Source organism: Aulonocara stuartgranti (genome assembly GCF_965226115.1).
Source record: "Aulonocara stuartgranti genome assembly, chromosome: 17".
Taxonomy (NCBI): domain Eukaryota; kingdom Metazoa; phylum Chordata; class Actinopteri; order Cichliformes; family Cichlidae; genus Aulonocara; species Aulonocara stuartgranti.
In genome coordinates, this window is record NC_138953.1 from 7,442,077 (window position 1) to 7,466,664 (window position 24,588).

The window sequence follows — 24,588 nt, forward strand, 5'->3', positions numbered from 1 at the left end:
TTACCAAAGCATTTGCTGGAAAACCAAATAAACACAGTTGCACAATGGAAAGGGGGGTCTTATGTAACTAACACTGGCCATGCCGTGGCCCAAATGTAACAATTTTCACGGCTCTGAACTTGAACACCTTCTCTTGCACACACAAGCATGCGTACACACACACACACACACACTGCCCCATAGGAAGCTAACCAGCTATGTAGCGTGTAGTGCTTTTCTTTTCTTTTCTATCTGCAGGGATTATTGAGAAATAACAGTAGGTGGGCAGACCTATGTGAGCAGAGAGACAGCTAATGCGGATTTTACGTAAAGAAAAATGAGGTGCAGACCCATTCACAACAAGCTAATATTCAATATACCAGGGGGTTACTGCTAAACTTTACTGTGCACATAAAATCTCCTTCCAGTCACGTTCATCTTTTCAGCATCTAATAATATGTTTTCTCTTTGGCGGACCCCAGCATAAAGTTATGAGATGAAGTTGTTTACTGACTGCTTTTAAACATTTTTTTTTAAACATTTTTAGATCTTGCTTAAGGACCCGTGTGAAATATATTGATGCTGGCTCCAACCCCTACTTAAACTATTCTTGATGTTAATTGGGTGTTTTATGCAGTGACACAATACCTCACATACTTCAGTGATTGAGACCAGACTGATAAGAGTTTACTTTCTAGAATTAACATAAGAGACTTTAGGAGGAACACCAGTTAAACTCACAACATGCAATACTTCATGTTGTATTGTCTTGCACATAACTGTGGCTGTTGTAGTAGGCGATACAATCAGTGTGACTACGCAATCAAGGCTGTGTCATTAACATCCGCCCAGCCTGACAACAGAAAGGGGTCTAAATGTAAAGAGCACTTTATCTGACAGTGTAAGGTTTAATAATTGTAGCAAGAAATAAAAATGTCCTTCATTTTTTAAATATGAAATAAAAAATAAACAAGAATCCATCGTATTCCAAGATTTTCAATTCTACAAGAAAGATTCCCCCGATTTGAGAAGCCGACAATTAGAAAATGTTTGGCAGAAAAATAATTTAATGAGTCAATTATTTGCTAACTGTCTGGATTATTCGACAAATCATTTCAGCAGTGACACAGTTTGGCTGCCGCTGCGAGTGCTGTGTGTGTGAAGGGTAACATAGAAGAAGAGTGTGTTTTCAGTATGATCCTTGGCGTGAGAACTGACTGAAAGCGGACATCACACCACACTGTGACAGCTGAGGGCAGACAGAAGAGGCAACACACATCTCGTCACTCGCCACACCAACCACGCACATACAAATTCTCACCATCATACACATGTGGTAAATGGACTGGTTCTTATATAGCGCTTTTCTACTCTTTCTGAGCACTCAAAGCTTTATACAACTAATACATTTACACCCATTCACACAAGCACTTTTTTCTGAGTATTAAGTGCTAAGTATCTACCATTCATACACATTCACACTCCGATGAACGCATCAGAGAGCAACATGGGGTTAGTATCTTGCCCAAGGATATTTGGCATGCAGACTGGAGCAGCCTGGGATCGAAGCACCAACCTCTGGTTAGTGGCTGACCTGCTCTGCCACATGAGCTACAGCCACACATGTGAATACAAGCATATACAGACAGTTAGGTCCATAATCGTTTGGAAAAAGACGCAATTGAAGTATTTCTGTCTTTCTACACTATCAGGGTGGATTTTAAACATTCATTAAGCGATTAAAGTGCAGGATTTCAGCTTTAATTCAAAGCCTTTACCAAAAGTTTGCACTAACTTTTATACGTGCTCTCCGATCGTCAGAGGCTGAAAACTAAATGGACAATTGTTCCCTTGTGACAAATGAAGCAGATATGATATCTGAAGGTGTTTGTATTTTATAGCTTTTCACTGTAATTGACAATATAAGGCCTGAAGAGATGTTAGCACAAGAGACAAACAAAGTAAACATAGCAAAAACTTTAGGAGTGGCCAAATTAACAATCTGGAATGCACCGGCCAGCTCAGCAACACCAAAAGGTCGGCTAGATCACAGAAGACAGCTGAAGTGGATGATGACAGAATTATTTCCATGGTTAAAAAACAGAACTAAAACCATTTAGCCAAGTCAAGAACACTTTTAGAGGAGGTAGGCGCAGTATCTTTGTCAAGGTCAAGAGGCACCCTCATGAATCGAAATACAGACGGTTTACAACTGGGTGTAAACTCTAGGCTAACTAAACTGAGACAGATTTGCTACTAGTATTCATTCGTTTATTTTTAGACTGGGAGGGGGTGTTCACATGTAGGCCTCTGCGTAGCCTTGTGGTATATGGGTTATCTATATAACTCATAGGTGCGCTATAGGAGCACTCTTGCTACTACTTGCTTAACCTAATTTGCACAGATTACACAGATTTCTCACACACAAAGGTGCAGTATGTGAACATGTCCAAAAAAAAGGAGAAAGAAACTGCAGCCAGACATTACCACACCTTACCAGACATTAAATCAAGCATCTATGAAAATACATAGTTAAGAACTGTTAATGATTATTTTGGCTGAGAAATCTTCTTCAAGTCTGTGCACTCCTATTTTCAATTACATAAATGCAATATGACATCAGAGGTGTTGGCAGAAACAGTGACTGCGACTGTTTAGTAAACCAGTGAACATGAAGGTGAGTACAGACATGCTTTTAGCCCCGAGCCACAGGACTACGATCAAACTTGTACTCCAGAAATTGAGCTTTACAGAGTACTTCTTTCAAACCTAGGGATGAATGGCATTTTCTAAAGTGGGAAATTTCTATTCTTTAAGACATTTTTTCTGTAGAAAGGTTTGTTAATGAAAACTACATGGTTTGAAAAGGAACTTTGCATCCTTGTTTACCTTACACTGGGACCTGATATGACCCTTCAGTTTATCCATTATCAGAAAAAAAACAAAAACTTTTTTCTACTTTTAATTCATTACTTTTCTGATTGGATGCCCCTTGTAAACAAAAGGTTTGAATAAGAATTGGATGGCGCTTCAGTGCCCACATCCACAGACGTGAGCTATGTGTGTATGACCGTATTAGAGATATCTGTTCTCAATTACATGCAAGAGTAAACTTAAACTCTTAAGTGTTTGAAACAGGATGGATGACTTACACATTTGAGGACTTTATTAGAATTTTTGACAATTTAATGTAATGTAATATAAACATCCACTAATGTATCAGTATCTATAGGATAGAAAACACAGATAAATGCAGCATGTATAATAGCAGCACAAAGAATAGATAAAACTCAAACACGCAGTGTGAGAGTTAACAGCCGATCTCACCCATCATGTCCTCTACCCTCCTACCCTCTCCTGACTCACCCGTGTTCGGCAGACACCAGCGTATCACCTCCTCTGTCTGAGAATAAATGCACACGGTATAATCATGTTTACTTGAATAAAGACAAATAATAAGAATTCATGCAGACCACCAAGCAGGAAACAGCATTTACTGTCTGCTTCAGTCACTCTAGCCTTTATACAGCTAGTACATGACCTGGAATGCACTGTGCATATGATTAACTAAAGAAAGAAGCTGAAATTGGAGGTGAACCTATACTCTAATTATCAGCTGAGGCCTTTCCTTTAAGAAACATTTCTGTAATTTAGATTCTTTGCTGTGCTAGCTTTCTGGCCTGAGTATGTAAGAAACGGGACTAGCAGCACCTAGCCACAGTTATTGCGAAGAGCTCAATTCAAAAAGAAAAAGATGCGTGCTACCAGTCTTATTTTTCCAGCATATCTATGTGACATCCTGATATTATGCAGTACTGTGCAGAATCCTTGAACCACACTTCATTTCTATATATTTTGCTAGAGAAACGGGAAAGGCGTATAATGTTGCAGCATTGGCATTGAGCTTGAGATCATTTTCATCTTGAAAAATTAAGTTGTTAATCAGATGGCTAAAGACCTTTGCTGATGTATTTCTCTCCTGACCTCCTCCGCACATATTGGTGATGATTTAAACCAAAATTTCCCAATTTGGATTCAATACTCCACAAGACCTGTTGATTTCCAGTTACGTTCTTGTGTAATTTGGCATTCCTCTGGCTTTACCCTGTTTCTTTTCATTAAAAATGGCTTTCTTGAATAATAGATTTACTGAATGAAGGGCCAGATGCATCTCTTTGCTGGATTTTTATCCATTTCTTAAGAACATGACTTTCAGATGCTGTTCATCTGCTGAAGATGCACAAGGTTTTTTCTTTATGTCTGGCACGTCTTCTTTTGTTCTCCACTTGTCCAGATTCTTCAGATTTTTTAAGGACAAATTACACACCATGCCTACTTTACTTTACCTTACAGCTAATAGCTCTTTGGGAATCACAATGCTGGTGCTATAATGTTATTTTATGCCTGTAATACTGTCTTACCTTTGACACGATCCCATGAAATTGGTGTTTATGTTTAAATGATTCATAGGTCAGTGACTTAACAATTTAAAAGGATCCCTTGAAACTGTTCAGATACAAGACTGGACTGAAAATAAGGGGGGAAAAAACAGCCAAAGTCCAAAGAAAAAAGCCCCCATATTTTTAAGACCACTTCAAAAATTACACCGATATAGCAGCTTGGAAGCAAAATACAAAGGAATAAGGTGTAACGCAAGACTTTTTGGACGGTACAGTAATGTCAACCAAAAAAGGATCAAACACTCATAGTGAAAGGCCAAAGCAGATTCAGCTAACTGAAGTCCAATGGTAATGCAGATCTACTTTAAGCAAATCGTTTGTGAAATACATAAATTATTACCAATTAATTCTGACACCCTAAACCTCTGTGGCTCTAAGCAGAATTTTGATATTGTCTCATGGTTGGAATGGAATCACGTGAACTCATTGGCTGACAGCATTTCTGCTCAGAAAGCATCCAGTGCATAATGAATGTCATCTTCTTGAATCCTCTAATTAACTGCATCATTAGCTTGGCATCCACTTACTTTAAATTGCTCACACAATTGAGGAGTGTCATGCAATTCCTCTTTTGGGAATAGGAGTGGTGATGGTATCATTCTACTCAGAAACATGACAATAAGGCACAGCAACATGGCCACATATTGTTCAAATGCTGAGATTATCTCATTACATCGGCCAAGATTCACTCGCTGTTAAATTCAATTTCTAGTGTGCCTTGTGCGGCGGCACAATTAAAAAGTATTCTGCAAACCGCATTAGTCAGACTAAATAATGGAGACCAAAAAAGTGCTAACTCAGAGAGGGCGGCTCTGGAGGAAAAAGGGCGCCTGAGATATATCACTTTCATCAAAGACCAATGGGTGGGCCTTTCCAAAGAGGCAGAGAGCAGGAGAAGTTCATACAGAGACAGAAGTATTTGTTCCAGGCTGTGATGGATGAACCAAAAATTAAGCGAAGACACGTGAAGCATTCATCATTGACAGAGTGATGATTATCATCAGTTTATGATTAGTGAACATTTCAACAAGTGCAAAGATGCATTCCTGTTCAGTCGTGGATCTTCCATACAAATCTCCAGCAGTAATACATGTTTGTTGTGGAAAAAAGAAAAAAAAAAAAAAAGAAAAAGGACATTTTGCAGACAAGAGACAACAGGAGAGATATGATGACAGGAATGAAGGGGAAACTGGAACGTGCTGCAGAAACAATGGCTTCATGTTCCCGTCAGAAAGATAATTTTGAAACAATATTGGCTCTGTGATCTGAGAGCTGAGCAGATGTAAAAACATTGTTTTTTTGCCCGGGCAGTGCTCTGGAGGCTTTGCATATTCAACTAAAACGAAGTAGAAAACAGAACTAAACCCAGGACTCAATCCAGCAATGAAGCACAAAATCTACACGACACGACTGCTGTTCACATCAGAGACAAAAGATAAGATGGGGAATATGGCCTTAAATACACGTGTCTGCAGGCGGAGGTGCTTTTCTATGGGTGGAATTGAACACACACATTCATAAGCAGCATATGCAGCTCTGTGTGAGTGCCACCTTTTTGTTTTTGGTCCGCACAAAGAGTAGTTATATTGTTAATTGCTAACAACAGTGTGAAAGGCTTACCTAGTTTAAGCTGCCATCAAGGGCTTGGTTACGCTTAATCTTCTGATGTGACCACAAGCACGTGAAATAAAAGGGTTAATAATTTGTGCCGTGTGTACTTCCAGTGGAATTGACACAGAAGGCCTAAAGTTACAGTAGCACTTGGAAAAATTAAAGTAGTTACAAAATCCTTGAAGTTAAGCTTCAACTTGTGCCTCATTTACTTTTGTTTTTAATTGGTTGAGTTCAATGTTTCATCACTTACTTCACTATTGATGTGGCTCCAGGTTGCCAGGAGCGAGGCACTGTTTCGAACAGAAACCAAGCGCCAAAAGCAAAACAGTTTCGACCATGTTCTATCAACACTATAATGAACCTTGCTTTTACAACACTTACTGATTGTGTGCAGAATTACATTATTTCAGCTCGTATGAGCTCATTGGAAAAAAAAAAAAAGTCTATTTAAGTTAGTAGCCTGATACAGACTTCCTTTAATGTTTTGTCGGTTTAAACTGCCAACTGAGGAAAAAACAGCATCACGTCAGCGCCTGGTGATAATTACATGCAGGATATGAGCAGTATTTTGACAGAGTCACACCTGTAAACCCACTGTGGAGACACATTTTTAGCTTTTTGGGGTACTTTGAACGCGCTTTTCATCAACACAGAGTCATCTGTCTGAATGTTAAAATCCAGAAAAAATAAAAGCAGTTAAAGCTTCAGCAAATGATCAGTTATTATAAAGAGACAACAGCAGAAAGTTCTTTACCAGAGAAGGTATAAGCCATACGTTCTAAGCATGCTAGCTGCTTAGCTTTGTGGACAATTTTATTCCGTCGCTCTGTTGACTTATCCACCACTTTGGGTTGGATTGCCTCGAAACTGCAAACTTTCATGGTCCTGAAGGAGTAAATCTTTATAGCAGTGAATATCCACCAATTTTTCTTCAAACACATGGAACAGATTTGTCTGAACACTTGTGGTGGTGACAAAAATCAGTATAGAAACACAATCCTCATATTGACCCTCATTTATTAATAAGTGTGTCAAAAACGCCCCAAAAGTCTGTTTGCATGCCATATCAGGTTTAAGGCATGTGGGCACCAGCAGATTATCTTCTTACCAACATGCACATGTTAGTTATTCTAAATCAATAGGCTCAATCTGCGTACTATGTGCATACAGCCACACCCCCATTTTTCTACATAAGGAAAGAGGTTTACCTGGAGGTAAAGTGGAAAGAGTCGATATGAAGATATAAGAGAGAAGCCTGCACCTTTAAGGCAACAAAGAAGGAGAAAATCTGAATTTAGAAACTTAAATAATAGTGTCCAAAGAGGTAGGCGGGAAAGGGGGAGCTTTCCAAAGTTTTTCCGCTCCAGGCCGACAGTCTGTAACATTCTCATCTGGTTAAACGCAGTCTGTGGACTCCATTCAGCCTGATGGGCAGCACTCTGTGTTAATGCTTATTAGCATGCTAACATAGAGAGCAGTAAACAATTGTTTCACCACTATTGCTGGCTATTCACCCTCAATTTATCACTTTTGTCTTCACATAAAAAAGAAAGGAAGCAAACTAGGGTCAGTAAATCTCCGGCTGTCCTAAAATTATTCAAATAAATATATCAAAACTATAACTAGCATCTCATAGTCACCAAGCAAAAGACTTTGAAGGATTTTAATAGCAGAACAACAAAGTTTAGCATCATATGTTTTTTTTATTAGTTTTACAGGTTAATGACCAGAAAAATGTTCATGCAGAATATCGTGGTGTTTCAGTGAAGATGACCTTTAACCTTTTGCATTTTGAATGTCAGCTCCAGTGCATGAAGTTGTTGTTTAGTGACAGCGGAGGAAACTCGGCATTTAAACACAACTGTCAAATAGCCTGACAGACAAGAGGCTGTAGCCTGGAAGGCTTGAGATATTCCCTTTGTGTCTCTCAGAGTATTTTGTTTTTAAGATTGAGAATAAAAGATACGTGTGAGAGTGAAAAGTCAAACATTGAGAGAGAAAGCAGAGAGAAAGATAATAAAATGAGCATTAATATATTTCAGTTAGCCTTCTGACTTCAGCTTGATTTACTAACTGTAGTAAAATGTGGCAGAGGCAAACATTTTGTCATCAGCAGCTTTTAGTTTATTACGGGATACCAAGATAAATGCTTACTGGAGTTTTCAGTATTAGAGATGCTTGTTGTGTTTCAAAAAAAATAGACATGGTCAAGACGACCCGCTGAAGTTCAAACTAAGTGTCAGAATGGGGAAGAAGGGGGATTTACGTAACTTTGAATGTGGAATGGTTGTTGTGTCAGACAGGCTCATCTAAGTATTTCAAAAAACTGTTGACATGCTGGGATTTTCCTACACAACTAAGTTAAAAAGGCCTCATTGATGCCAGAGATCAGAGGAAAATAGCCAGACAGCTTCAAGCTGATAAGAAGACAAGAGAACCTCAAATAACCACCCACTACAACCAAAGCACACAGAGCATCTCTGAATGGACAGCATGTCAAACCTTAAAGGAGGTGTGCTGCAGCAGCAGAACATCACACGGGGTGTCACCCCTATCAGCTGAGAACACAGAACTTGCACAGGCTCACTAAAATGAGACAATAGATGACTGGAAAAACATAGCCTGGTCTCATGAGTCTCGATTTCAGTGACATTCGGACAACAGGGTCAGAATTCGGCATGACATTTCTTGAACATGCCAAATTGTTCTGTGTATCTAAATGGCCTCCACAGTCTCCATATCTGACTTGGACAGAGCACCTTTGGGATGTGATAGAACAGGAGAGTCACATCATCTCTCAATGTTTCCAGCACCTTTGTAATCGATGCACTGATGAATTAAGACAGTTCAGAAAGCAAAAATGGCAGCTAACCCAATATTAGCAATGTGTAACTAATACATGGTCAGTGAATTCACATCACTTTAACATTTTTTCCATATTAATGCATGCCTCAGAGTACAAATCCCCAAAAGCCAGCATTGCTCCACTTATAAATGGTAAAGTCTTGAAGTACAGGTGCTAAGAGGGATTGTGAGCTTACATATTTACTTTCATTGGCACTCCTGGAATCAAAGGTCAGTGAAACTTCCCTTTAGATGTGGTAAAAACGGCAATGCACCAGCTCAAAGCTTAAAGCAAATATTTCAAATCACAAGAGAAACATTGCTAAGACTGCAAGGGCAAGGACATTTTTAAAGGAAATTTAAATTATTAAATTAGAATGAAAAATTCTTTGCCCACTGAAAAGTGAAAATATGTATCAATCTCCACTTAGTATTACTTTACTCTGAATTTGTAGTCTGATGGATCCGAGATCAGAAAGTAGACAAAAGTAGAAAAATGTTCAAAAGTAAGGAGAAAACTACACAGCACATCATTTTTCTAAACTAAATGGGCCTTTCTCACATTACCAAAACTTCAAGTGAAAAAAAGGACAACTTTTTTTCTTTACTTATTCTGCACCCTTTCTGACCTCAGCAAGGCTGTCTATGCCTGGCCTACTTCCTATGTCTTCCACTGCTTGGTCTCACATACCAAACCAGACATTCGCACACCCACGGTGACGGCCGAGTGTGACCGGGTCATCCCGCGAGGCTGAGAGGAGTTCCTGTTCACGAGTCTCCCACATCTGTCTCCCAGGCTGCCGCGCTGATGCTGAGTTGGAGGGGTTGCGGTGGGTGAACCTGGGGCTAAAAGTGGGCGTGGTCCAAGATTATTGGGGAGGGTTGTCTAGGCTGTTCACCCACTTCCATCTTTGCACAACCCACATGAGAGGCAAAGCCCCGGCACGTGCTGGCTGACCCATGCAGAAAACTAAAGAGGTGGATCACTTAACGTTCGGTGTGGTTTGATTTGATTTACTACACCTTTACAAATTAACTTATTTTATCTAGTAAAATGTGTGTATTTTCATTTCAAGTCAGCGAGGGAAACATTTATAGCACTTTCTACACATCCTATACAAGTCAGTCAAAAGGAGACTTATAGTTTTTGAGTGGCGAACAAGCTACATTACTAAGTGGGTGATTTAACACAACAGTTAGTCCATTAATATAAATGTAGGCAATTATGTGAGCGAGACTGTACAGCTAATGCTTTGACGGTCTCAAGAATGAATGAGGATGGGAGAAAGCAGCGGCACCAAGATGTTACGAATGAAAGATCCAGACGAGGAAATCAGACAGGCAAACAGCGGGAGGAAGGGCAAGTTAAATGCGGTAGGAATGTTACAGACAGTTGGGGAATGCACGTAGACCCCGTCCCACACGCTGCTGGCGGATTTCAGATGTCTCGCCCTTCTCCGACGTTCGCACTCGGATGTTAAGTCTCCGCAAAGGAAGCCAGTTCGGTTCTGTTAGGGAAGTCGTATAAGAGCAGGGGAGGGCAGCGAGGAATCGGCATCTGCAAAAGGCCGTCTAGTCAAAACAAGGCTCATGTGCTGTCTGGTGTTCGCTTGTGGGGGTAGCTACACGAAGCATGACCGGAAAAGGGGGCCCACGTGGAAGCATAAACTACGTGGACTGAACCTAAATATTACGTCTATAAAAACATGACCTAAATATTGTGTCTGTGGAGCAGGATTTTCCATCCTGTCTCCACACCTGGAGACATCCAAGTCTTGTACACTCAGTTATGACAGATTTTTAGCACTTTTTAAATGATTGCTATTTTCCAGGCAACTTGCAGTCGCCCTTTAAGCCGTGTGCTATTACAAGATACAGTAGGTCTCAAGTAGCACACTCTAAATATTTAGGGGCCACACTTAAAACATCAGTGTCAGAGGAGGAGTTCAGTAATTACCTCACTGAAGCTTTGAATTCTACTTGATAAAACTAAATCCCGCACGCCTGCCTGCTTAGCTGCTGCAAGTTAAGGTCTTTTTTTTTTTGCCTGAGCAAAAACATAAAAAGTGAGGGTCGAGGATCAGAGAAGGGATTTTCTTTCTAGGCAATTAAACTCGACTTTGCTGTCAGACTCAGAGGCTGCCAGCACAACCTGATGCTCCAGGTAAGAATACGAAAAAAAAAAAAAAAAAAAAGTCAGCTGTCTGTAGTTACTGGGGCGACAATTATACGGCGCAGTTCAAAAGTTCAGCAGAAATCACTACTGTGAAAACACCTTCTATCCACCAAGGCGTCACTCCCAAGGATTGAAGAGCATCTCCATCCACCCTACGAGAGGAAGCAATCCCAGAGTGAGACGCTTGAAAACCACGAGTCTGCTGAAGCAACACTGTTACGGCTGGCTAATTCTCGAGCAAAAGTTACAACCCAAATTTTATCTACCTTTGGGTTCTCACAGGCAGAAATGCCACATTTCAGTGCTTGTGCCGTAATTATGAAAGTCTGAACAACCTGCTCGCTCGGCAGCAGGCGAAGTGATGAAACGGAGGTTATGGTTCGAGCAGATTAGAGGTTACAGTGTAATTTTAGAACTGTTCTGCCGTGAAATTGCACTTTCATCTCCAGCTTGAAAACAGACAAAAAGCAATATTTAAATCTAAAAAAAAAAAAAAAAGAAAAAACATATCTTGACTCGAAACAACATTTTTACACACAATCCATGTCACATGTTCAACTTTGGCATCTTTGTGGCCAGACAGCAGATCACCAAGGGCAAAGGAACCATTTTTTCTAATGTGCACTAACGGGCTGGACTGAATGTGAAGAGCAGCAGGTTGACTGTGATTACTCTGCTCTGCACTCTGTCACAGAGAATGAACCCAGTTATTCTCTGGAGGAAAACTAATTTTGTTGTGCCATGTCCAACAGCTGCCTGTTTCAGAGGCCAATGCGAGGCTGTGGCCACAGTGAGAGTGGAGACTAAATGATAAGATTCTGTTTGGTAGTGTGGTTTTCTTACAGCAAGGGTCAAATGAAGACATTTTTTATACCCTGACCAACATGTTTGGGATAAATGTAAAAGAAAAAACTGGCAATAATGAGAACGAGCATAAAAATCATAGAAACATTTTTATATTATATTGATCTGGGGAGCCTTTTTTCCTCTTTTTTTTTTTTTTAGCCTCAGGTCTCATTTGTACTTTTGTGTCCGTGATGCGTCCTGGATCTCCCCAGAGAGTTAAAAGAGCAGTCCACTGTGTGCTACTCAATTCCAGTGGGAACGTCTCACTTGGACAACTCAGGATGTTACAGCAGAACTCCTCATCGACAGTTGGGGGCACGTCTGTAACATGAATGGGAAGTTTAAGGCCGTCATGTCCCTCTCCTTCCAGCTTCTAGCTACTGACTCTTCAGCTGCTGTTCGGTCTGGGTCACAGCACAAAAGTTGGTACACATATACGCTTTCTTTGGTACCCTCAATGAAATCACATATGTGCATACACAAGACAGAACCCCCAAAGAGGAACATTTTGTATCAGGTATTTCTTTTTTTGAACTGTTAAAGAACTTTTCTTATTTCCACATCGACCTGATTTTATTGCCCTTTTGACTTCTCTTTGACCTAATTTTGTTATCACTGTTACTTATCTCTAAGAAACACAAACTCACTCTATCACATTGAGTGGCTGGCTGGTTTGACTCACACCCTTTACGCAGTCAGTTTCTGCTTTCTGGATGCCGGCCTTTAGTCCCAAAATGCAGGAAAAGCCACGCTTTGCTCCAGCAGCCATCAATCAACCAAATAAAAATAAAAAAATTTTAAACCCACATGATTATTTACACTTTGTTATGCTGTAAATGAGTTATCTGTTGTTTGTTGTCTGTGTTTAAAAAAAAAAAAATGTGAGCCAGCCCAAATATGGAACTGATCACACCTTGTACTTGGGGGACAAACTAGACATATTTCTAACTTGTGACCTTTTTATCCAAAAGTTAACTTCAGTTCAGTTGAATAAGCTTGTACTTTAAAATCCCTTTAAAAATCCTTTGCAAAACTGTCCTCCATGTAAAGATGAACCTGAGCTGCTGCTGAAAGCAGGATCAATAAAGTATTTACGCAAGCGAAAACATGCGAGTTTTGATTGGCACGAGGACGCCAGCAGTTCAAAACCTGCGTCAGAGCTTCTGAAGAGAGGAGCAACAACACAATCATGCAGGCTCATCCACAGCACATCTGCAGCACGCTCATTTCTGCTGGATTCACTTGTCATTAAATTATAGGCTGAAATGTGGTCAGTGGGTCACGGGGGTATTTTCCTTTTCCTTATTTATTGTTATTCATTCTTTGCATGCAGAGCACAGCTCAGTGAGACTTCCTGTTGTTGCTGTGCTGTCAGTACTTTGTGTGAGTCCTCAGCTCGCAAGCGGTCAACACCAGTCATGAGCCAAGTGGGCCATGGTGGCATGGGACTTTACATGCAACAGCTCTGGTGAAGCGACAAGAATGATGGTTAAAAAAAAGACTCAATGAATAGCAGAAACAGACAAAAAATTACCAAAAAAAACCTGATAAAAACATCTGTCACAAAGAGAAAGTCATCCTTAATACAAAGCTCTGCTCATGTTTGTCACTGGCCTCGAAAAGCTAACAATTTGCCGTAATAACACAGCACAAGGTGGCTGTTTGCAATCTGAAAAGGGAAGCTCGCAAGCTGTCAAAGCAAAATCTTATAATTACTACTTTTCTGGGAACAAAATGCATTCAAAGCTGAAAATTGTATTTCAGACGTATGTTCTTGGGGACCTTGAGTAAATATTTTCCATCTCTGTTTTTCGAAAATGTTCGACATTATACGCAAACGGTTTGGCATCCCAGCTCCTCACGGAGTAACTAAAGCCAACAAAACAGAGCCATTTTCATTATGACGCATAAATGGGTTCATAATAAGCAAGAAATTAAAGGTCATATGACAATCCACAGCTCCTCTTTCAGTGAATTCTGTCAGTTAAGCATTCATACTAATGCTCGGCATTCAGGGGAAAAATAGCTTCGGCTCTTCCAGGCTGTAGTACCCAATAATGCAATCAATTTAGACAAACATTTCTCCTCATAGAAAAGCTTTTAAGCAAAAGCCTAATGGAAAAGATTCTAGCAATCTTTGAGAAATTACAGAGCTGAACAATTTTAAAATCTACAATGCATTTGATCAAATGCAAAAAAAAGTATCCTGAAAAACAGAGAGGAAAAGTCAGATAACACAAACCAACTTGTTAATCTGCCATGTAGTGACAAGAGGATTGCAATAACATGAGCAAATGAAACTTGATGCAGATCTAATGGACCAGAAACCAATAACCAAGACTAAAATAATAACAACACAGCAAGTGACACCTTTGAATTCCCACATTAATTTCCTCGTGTCATTTCACACGAGCTCTCTAAAGCGCTTGATCAACACACTTTACATTCGGAACAAAGTTTTGCTTTCCCTCGACAATCCAAAGGACGTGTACCCCGGGGGGGGGGGGGGGGTCCCATTTCACTGCAGGGCAACCTGCATGTGGCGAATAAAGCTTTGATTGATTGAATGGTTATTTCAAAAGAATCAATGATAGAGGCTCGCTTACTTTCTTAATCGCGAGCGGCGACGAGGCTTTTCCTGAAACCTGCACTGAGCCTTCCTTCATACATCTTCAATAAGTAAAAATCAATAAACCCTTGTCTCGTCTGAGCAAATTATCAGCAATAATTGGTAAGGAGAGACATGAATATGTTGTAGTCGAGCTCTGTAAGCATTGACTTTGATAAGAGCGTGAAGAAAACCGGACTGTGTTTGAATGAAAGGCAGGAAAACAAGCTGATGACACATGTTTTGGTGATACGTGTGCAGGAGATACAAGGAGCAGAGCATTTTGTCCATTTTTTAAAACCCTATAGCTGTGTTAAAAACAGAGCATTACACTGGGAACGGTTGTTCAGCTCCATGTATATATAAAGTCCCAAAATGACATTACACAGAAAAGCTTCTCATCTCTGCACGCACACATAAACAAGCAGAAACATTCCTTTATCACTCACTGCCAAGCTGCCACATAACATTAACTGTGGAACAAAAGCTTTTCTGCTCCCTTTAGTGTGGAAAGCCATTTGTTGATTTTTCACAGCGTATCCTACGGCCCACGGGGCTTTAACTCGCACAATCATAATGATGTGTCATTTGCGCTGAAAATTATATCTCATTACGAATATAAGTATCCAGTTCAGCCAAGTCATTTATAATTCCACCCAAGACAGGAGTCATTTACTCATTAGAATCCATCTGTGGCTGTTTTGCAAACATTTATGTTCTTATATCTCAGAAGTTTCCAAAATTTTTTGCTTTTTTCTTTTAATTAATGAAACTTTCCCATGAGCTGAACACAGGCTGGACACCAAACCGCTGCAATTTTGTGTATGAAATCTAGAAGAAAAAAAAAAATCACATTTAAAGGTTATAAAGTATCACAGTGAAAGTGCGCTGATGGCTTTGGAACATGTTCACGCAAATATAATGGGCAGTGCGCTCAACATAAATGAAATGTGGTGGTTGAAGGTAGCAGCGCCGAGCTTTTCAATCAATATCCCCGCCGCCAGTGAGGCCGGGGACCATTAGCACCAGTGAGCCAAGCAAAGTAACTCTGATGTGAAATGACAGGGGCTTTCACAGAAACCATCCTACCATTTCCCTCATTGTCATTCACACACACATAAACACACACACCCTACATTTCAGCCAGCCTCACTAGGCAACCAAGTGCACTCATACTGTTGTCTTGTTTCAGAAAAAATGGATTGATTGATTCATTTCTGTGGAGTCCTAAATTCACCTCCCCCTTGCTCTTCCTCTTGACATCTCATCAGACTCCTAATCAGCCAGAATCTGAGCTACTTGGCTTCTAGGATGCTCTGACATTAATGCTCTCCATACCACAGAAACAATATGATGTTAAAGTTGGCAATACATACTAAAAGTGCATGAACATTCAGCATCTCAGTTCTTTTTAAACTGTCACTTTTTTATATAGTTTTTGTAGTGTGCTATGTTAAAAACAAAAGCAGCATTGTCTTTAATATGGGCGTTGCCTCATATAAGTAATGAGCATAATTCCTGTTTAAAGGCTGGTGCACAGTGCACTGGGTTAATATGTGTTGCCTAGTATACATACAGCTGGTTTCACGTATAGCTTTGAATAGTGCAGCTCTTTTCCAGGCTGTAAAATTCAAAATCTGAATCCAAGCTTGTTTAAGGATGAATTAAATACTACACATCCGATTTTATTTAAGTTAATTAGAAACTGACTCATGCTTACGTTTTCGTTGATGTTATTAACTGGTAAAAATATATGTTTCTAACCCACCTACGTGCTGTGACCCTCATCACCCACTTGTATATCTTGATGCCAGTGCATCCAGCTGCTTATTCCTGCAGCTTAATTGCATGCCAAGTGAGCACAGCGGACAAAGGAGGCGGGAGGACGCCTTCCTTTCCACTTTCACATCAAACTTTATTTTCGTCGTACTGAATCATGCTGACACTGCCCTACCTCTCCTCTCCTGCTCTCAGCCCCGGGTCTGGTGATGAGCGCCGTGTCACCGCACACCACGGCCGCGTCCTCCACGAACACGCAGTCCGGGAGCGACTCGTCCGCGGGGAGCTCGACCACCTCCAGCCCGAGCCTCGTCCTCAGGACCTCGACGTAAGCCTCTTGCTCCTTCACCGCCTTGGCCAGGTCCACCTCCGTCTGGCTGCTCCGCAGCGCTTCTTTGGCCAGGGACACAGGGATTCCCCGAACGACGGCGTGGGTGTAATGACCGAAACCTGCCATCAAACCAGCCATGTTTTGCGTTCCCTTTACTTGGCACGTTCAAATCTGGAGAAAAAAAAAACACCCTGAGAGACAACTCGGCGAATGAATGAGAGAGAAAAATACTAGAGTCAGCTGACTCGATAATTCCTAGCTTGCTTATTTGTTCCCTGTTAGTTTGTTGGGCTTTTATTCTTTATTTACAGTAGCCTGCTGCACACAGTGTCAGTCAGCCCTGCTCCAGTCTCCAGGCGAGCGACAGCGCTTCGGTGACGCGCACCGACCATCACGTGTAGCCTGAGTCTGTCAGCCCTCAGCCAGGCGCTCAGCCCAGGACCCCATGAGCCTATGGCTCAATCAATTATCCACTGGATCAACAGAGCAAAACCTGATAGTAAAACCCGAGTTAACAGTCTATTCAAATCATTAACAAGGAAAAATACAGGTTCCATATCTCTGTAGGGACAAATCAGAAAACAAAACAAAAAGGGTTTGTTAGATTTTTTTTTTGCCAAGGAAAATGCAAAACACTACCCGGATGTAGCTTTTCAGTTATAGAAGGACATACATTTCCCTTCATATGTGGTTGTAAATAATGCTGTGGACTGTTGGCTGGTCAATTAGAATCAGAATGTCTTTACTGTCTTTGTCACAGGTACAACGAAATTAAAAGTGGTCTGCGATCAGTGCATCATCCATAGAAATATAAAAATATAAATAAATAATAAAATGAATAAATGGAATACTTAGACCAGGGGTGGGCAATTCCAGGCCCCGAGGGCCGGTGTCCTGCAGGTTTTGGGTCAACACACCTGAATCACATGATTATCATCATCATCATCATCAACTTTATTTATAAAGCACTTTAAAACAACCACAGCTGACACAATGTGCTGTACATTGGAACTGTAAAATAAAATTACATGAGATATAAATAAAAAACAAATAAAAGAAGAGTGAAATCATTAATTAAATAACTACTGCATTAAAAAAAGAAACTAAGTCTCACTGAGGTTAAAAGCCAAGGAATAAAAGTGGGTTTTAAGACGTGATTTAAAAGTGGACAGTGAAGGGGCCTCTCTAACATGCATGGGCAAATTATTCCATAATTTTGGAGCCACAATAGAGAAGGCCCTGTCCCCTCTGAGCTTCCTCCTGGATCTCGGTACCTCCAGGAGCAGCTGGTCAGCTGACCTGAGAGACCGACAGGTTTTACAGTGTTCAAACATCAACCTGACTGGCAGGACCTTAAGAGAGCTGTCCATAAACATAAACCTCAACGCATAGAAGAAACAGTGTAACAGTGACGTGAGACGCAGAAAACGATTACTCCAAGTTATTACCGTAAAAATTGGTTCTAGGAACTACTGAATTATGGAAATGCTGTCATTGTTCACCACTGTATGTGGTGTTATTTCCTCTGATTATGATCCTCATTGTGGTAAATCGATATTTATATTAAACCTGCAGTAACTACTTTATGACTCCTCTTGGTGGTGCTTATCAAAGGAACAAGCAGAAAGTGAAGGTTAGTTAGTTGCACTGAAAAAGAGCATTTAGCATTTAATTTGGAATTTAAATGTAGGAAGAAATATTAAAAGCACAAAACTTTACTTGACTTTACTTGTCATCAATAAAAAAGCAATAAATAGTTGATCATCATGCCTTGAATGAAGAAAAACAAGCGTCTTTACAACACTGATGAGATTGCACTGACAGATTGATAATAAGTATTCCCGCATCTTCACATTTTAGGTGAAACAGCTCCACAGTGTAATGTCAGAAGAGGAGCTGCCAACAAAGTAAGGAATCTCCTTGACCTCAACACTAAGTTTGGTAATGAAAAAATAACTGTATCCCTGAGAAATACATTTCACAAAAGACCTTCACTACAAAAAGAATAGCGTGTGGATCTTGATAAAACTGGGAACATAAAGACAGATGAGTAGCAGATATCTATTTGATTCCCACACCATTCCAACTTGGGTCAAAATACATTTCGAAATGAAGGAAACGTGTGCACACCTTCATTCTTGAACTTGATATTCTTGAGACGTGTATCTGCTTTCATCTTGGCAGACTTGAAACAAATACTGCACACATAACTCAAAGGGAAAGACTATAAATATATAAAAAGAGAAGTTTGTTGTATGATATGTAGGGAAAGAAGGATTTGAAAGGAAGCTCACTGTTAAATGTGTATGTATAGAAGGAATGGTGCATGGGTGGAGGTGGGCTGGTGGAGTTGTATTCCCTACGGTGCCATCTAAGGAAGGTTCTGGGCCCGGTGAAGCTGTCTGAATGGATGGAATGTTTCTTCAGACGTCCCAGAAGCACATTCTTCCACTGCGGGACCTGGGTTTGTCTTTTCTTGTTCCAGATTCACTCAATTATCCTCGACTGCTCTAAACATTCCAGTACATTCCAGAAGCCCCGCATTCCTTCTTCTTTTTTCCCCACCCCAGCCAGGATCACCAACCACCACCACACTTGCCCAGCTTTAACACCTGCCCCCACTCAGACTTCTTTTTTTCCCCTTCCCCATCATTCCTGATCGCAGATGGACGTGGCACAAAAGAAAGCCTCTTTTTTCTCTCTCCAAGCTGAGGAATTTGGCTTACTTTAGACGAAGGAAAGCCCTCATACTTCAGGCACACCTGGCTGGTACAATGTGCAGCTATATAATCAAAATGGTGAAAGCAGACACGGATCTGAAGCGGCACAGCGGGCTGCGGAAGCAGTTATGATTGAACTCATCATAAGATCGTAGATGTCTGAAGTGACATGCATGATTACACAGGTGATCGAAGGATGTTTCACTCTCTGTGCCTAATTACAGAGAGTAATATAAAAAAAATTAAGTAATAGGAAAAATTTCATACATAAAAATGGATCATTCTAGAAGAACAGCAATGGATATTCTATTTTACATAGCAGCTATACGAGTTTCCTGTGAATGAAACCTTTTAAACAGCATCAACAAGCCAAGTTTCACTGAAAGAAGAGGATGCAGTAACATTTATCATCATTTACTATAGTTAATCGACCATATACAGGCACTTACACCCACAGTTGAGCACAATCAGCGTATTCAGGGAATTGGCCTTGAGATAGATAGATAATCCTTCAGGTATAAGTAATTGCTATTACACCAAATGTGTATTAGTTCACAGCCAAACATTGTTCCCAATAAATTTAGCGATGACTTCTACACTGGTGTAGGAAAAGACCCAGACACTCTGTCTGTTTGCACAGAATCTGTTAACGTTATCCGTCATGTTCATTACAATCAGAGCAGGCAGGTTGAGCAAAATCAGACACACCAGTACATTTAATCTCCTCATCGCGCAACAACTCCTGGAATGCACTAAACCTCAGAGAAATGTTAATGGAGCCAAGTATCAAAGAGAATTTTTACCTTGAACTTGTCTTAGCTATAATTAATTTAAGATGAAATGGAAGACATGTTTCCGTGTTATCAGATGTTTTATGTTTTTTGGACAAACAGGAGGTTCCTCTTTTGTCATTTGCTGACAGAGCCAGAAGGTTCTTAGGACTGCTGTGGAAATGGTCCGACTATATTTCAAGATTAGCATGTTCTCTGGCTTTGCTGGTTCACGCAGTAAATAACATTTCAACAGGAAGCAAAGTACGAGTATACAACAACGGGAGGAAAGCAAAGCTGGAGTTACTGTAAGTATTCAAATAGCCACTGGGGAAAAATGTGTGTTTTCACGCAAAACTGATGCGTCGCTGATGACTAAAAAAACAAGAATGCAAAAGACGAAAGATTCCTCCCATCTTTTACCAAACACAGAAATGCATTTGGATGTGCAAAGGAAATGACCTGTTATGGGCAACTACGTGATAATTAGCACCCTCGGTTTACTACATCTTTGTGCAATGTGAAACTACAGCAGATTACAGAATCAGAACATATTTCAGAGCACTAGTAAGCAAACAACAAAAAAGGAAAGCACAATCCAAATTATCATCAGACCCAAAATGAAATTATCTTTCGAAAAATATCCTTGAACAACACCGTAGTGAACACTGTCTGTGCCAATATAACAATGATATAACAGTTAAGCACTTGAGGTCAACCTTCACTAAGCTGATTTCCTTCTTAATGAATCAGGAAGTCTGGTATCACAAAGTTACATCAGAAATTCGTGTGAAAGTGTGATCTCATGTGTTTGACTTCTTGTGAACTTGTCAGATTTATATTTCTTCAGAACTGGACTCTGCGTTTTAATTGCTTGCTTAATCTAAGCAGCCATTCATATGCGAACAAGCTGTAACTCATCAAATTTCCTGCTTCTCCGTGAGCTGACAGAAGAAGGAAATGTTGCTAGTACAAACTGCATGCTAGTTATGACATCTGTCTTGGCTATAGTACAATGGAATCTGTTGTTTAAACATGTAGATCCTGGTCCATCCGTGTCTTAAACATAAATAAGGAAGCTGAGGGCTGCCACCCGTCTAGACTTCCTGAAGGTCATGCAGTCCTGATGGGTTCTGATAATGGGCTTCCGTCACAGTGAGCCTTGGAATCTCTCAAGCATTGGTCAACGTTGAAACTGCTTAGACTTCCCAGCCAGAGGCTTTGAAGTCGCTCAGATGCAGAGCAGTGACAACAATCCAATCATCGATTCTGTCAAGAAGGAGAGCGAGTCCCTCATCATCACGAAGGTCAAAGGACCGTAATGTGTGCTGTTTGCGTGAGGGGCTCTCCGATGGCTTTAGTGGAAACTATTTGGCAAGGGCAATTACAACAAAAGACGCACATCCAGCTTTTGGAATGTTTCCTAAAATGAACGGGGAATAATGGAATGAATATTGCTGCGTGTTATTCTCCACTGACGTAAAATGAAAACACTGCTTCCCATCATTGTAACACTGGGACGGATGCAAACATGCTGTCATACACACACAGAGGTAGGCATAAAACCATTACAACACTAAAGGACAACTGAGAAGTGGACAATCAAACAAAGCAATAATATAAATGACCATTAAAGGAGTGTTCTCCCACTTCAGTGTTTATTTTTACATACATTTGTGGAATTAAATGCACGATTAAGCTTAAAAAAAAATCAACTTTCCTCATCAAGCCTGCTTAACACACTGTGTCTTTATCCGGCCTAACCATGCTGGACGTGTGTTAGAGGGTCTCAGTGTGGGATATCTACGGTTGTCCTGAGAGGTCAAATGCACTGTAACTTAAGAAAACATCAGGAAATTTAAAAAGAAAATGACCACAAAAGCATACAAAACACAATGAAAACAGAAAAAATACAACAGAAGTTGACAAAAACACAACAGAAGGAGAAAAATAAACAAATTCACAAAAAAGTACAAGTGAAATGTTTCAGTGGAGACAACGTGACCAAACAGCTGTGGGAATAACAAGAAAGGAAAACATGCAAAGGTTTGCCCCTTAAAACGCTTCAAGACTTATTGGATTTGTAACATGTGTTTTAATCACACAACTCATATAATATTGTGCATGTTTGATGTTAGCTACCTACTGTTTGCTTGTCACTTCTGCAGCTGGTCCATCAAATTATCTCCCCAAAATCACTTAGATTGTTTTTTGAGTTTTTTCTGAGCTTTTGCTGCATTTTTCATTGTATTTCTCTTGTTTTCCTAAACTTCACTTGTGTTTTTTTCTATTTCTATTGTGTTTTATTTGAATTCTGTTGCGTTTTGTGCGCTTTTTGCAGCATTTCTTACCATTTGTTTATTCAACTTCCGTTGTGTTTCATTCAAATTCTACTGTGTTGTTTTTTTCTATTTCTATTGTACTTTATTTAACTTCCGTTGTGTTTTTCCGTGATTTTGTAGCTGTTTCTAAATTTTCAGTGCGTTCTGTCAGGGCCACAATAGAAATCTCCCTTTAAAAAATTGTATAACTGCCACAAAAATAGAGACCCATTTTCATAATACAGCATTGCAATGCACACAGGAACACTACACATGTGCTCACAAAGACACACCCCCTATCCAAAAAGGCTGCACCCACACGTCCATCTCCATTCTGAATACTCACACAGACGTGAGTAAGAGGCTTCACGGACAAGGACTGTTATCACATGAATACGTCCTCCTCTATTTAAAGATGGTTTGACGTTTGGATTCTGGTCAGTCTTTAAATTATAATAATAAAAAAAATGGTCATCCACCAGTTATTCCTTACACATCACCATCTAGTGTCTTGAATTGGAATTATAAAAATATGGCCACAAAAATAACAACCACGACAATCAGTCCACGTGGGGAAACCTATAGGCTATTAAAAGATCTTTTAAAAAGTGTCTCTTGCGAGAAAACAAAGAAGAAGATGCTTTACCAAGGGTTATTTATTTTTGTGGCTGGTTTTTTTTTTTTTAGAAGAAATGTATCTGCTATGTCCTATTATCATATAAAGGGGATTTTATTCTGAGGGTAGCCACCAATGTTAGGCTCACTAGAGGAAAATGAAAATCAAAACAGAACAAAAAAAACAAAGGAAGTCCAAACTCACCGGAGAGGCTCTTCAGCCGTCTTGCTCAGTGCTGCTGTCTCACTGTACCGTTATGTAAAGTCTACACATAAGGCTACAGGGAAGAGGGGAGAAGTGAAATGTCCGATCCTTACAAACACAAACTCTTTGCCCTCATGCAAAAAAGAAAAGAAAAAAGAAATCCTGTTTGGAATCTGCCATCCCGTCGTGACAATAACAACGGTTTATATCTCGTCTTTACGCATTTCGCTGCCACCTGGTCAAAGCTATTATAACTCGGAATCATTTCAAAACTCAGGTGGAAGAGACTTATTGAGACTCGTGTTGTTAAAAACTAAGACAAAGACCCAAGTGTTTGTCTCCCCCCACCAAACACCACTAACATCGCCGCATCTCTTGCGGAAAATTAGATCACTTCACCTACAGCAGGACCCACTTTCTTTCTTCCCCCCACGAAACATGATGGACACATTGTGTGAGTGTGTAAGGGGGGCAAAACTGCTTCAAAGGATGAAAGGAAAAGGAATTTCCTTTCATGAAGAACATATTTAACAAGCCTTTATGCTGTCAGGAATGCTGGCCAAGGGGGAGAGAAATATGTTAATAATGCAAGCTACTGCCATACCAAATATGGCAATATTGTTACGTCTGAGCTCTGGTGCGCATCTGGTAATGCTTAGCTCCCCTGAATAAAGGCACCGGAGAGCCAGAAATAGACTGTTCAACGTATTTCTGCCTACACCTTTAAGAGAAAAGCTCGTACGGTTATTTTAAACGTGTTCATCGTCTTGTAAAAGTGTATTTAATCAACTGATCTGCGCCTAATTACTGTGTAGGCAAAAGCATGCCTGACACAGTAATCAGCAACAGTCGAACATGTTCAACTGCATAACTGACACTTAAATTGATCCATAATAAAGTTTTGTTCAAACTTCTGATCTGATCTTTAAGTCTTGGGATGCTATTTTGGGGATATTCTGCGACATGGCATTCTTATATGAAGACAAGTGACTCTAAAATTCAACGGCTGACACTCACACACACACACACACACACACACAAACACACAAAAGTGACAATAAAGCATCTCAAGTTCACCACTTCAGAAAAAAAACCCCAAATGAAGCTGATGTGATAGACGTGAGGGGCGAGCAGAGGAAGAAAATGAAAGGGGGGATAAACAAGAAGGGAAAAATGTGAGACGGAAAAGTGTGTTCAGATGGGATCCAGGGGGGAAAAATCCATTTGGGAAAGAGAGAGAGAAAAAAAAGAGAAAGGTTTAGACAGGGTGGAGCTTAGGTCTTGGATGGAAAATGCGCCGAGAAACATTCCTGGCATAGT

General features: G+C 40.2%; 1 protein-coding gene across 3 annotated transcripts in view; it reads right to left on the bottom strand.

The window, feature by feature from the left end:
• Positions 1 to 23,713, bottom strand: part of ddah1 (dimethylarginine dimethylaminohydrolase 1) — an 83,118-nt gene extending 59,405 nt beyond the window's left edge. Inside the window, exons 1-2 of one of the 3 annotated variants that reach the window (XM_082509834.1) lie at positions 23,269 to 23,713; positions 16,482 to 16,808 (exon numbers count right to left, since the gene is read on the bottom strand). In XM_082509834.1, the coding sequence (XP_082365960.1) occupies positions 16,482 to 16,775 (294 nt within the window). In that variant the 5' untranslated portion in view covers positions 16,776 to 16,808; positions 23,269 to 23,713. Of the gene's footprint in view, positions 1 to 16,481; positions 16,809 to 16,946; positions 17,463 to 23,268 lie in introns of those variants that run through there. The other 2 variants (XM_082509835.1, XM_082509837.1) reach the window with 2 other exon arrangements.
• Positions 23,714 to 24,588: the final 875 nt, after the last annotated feature.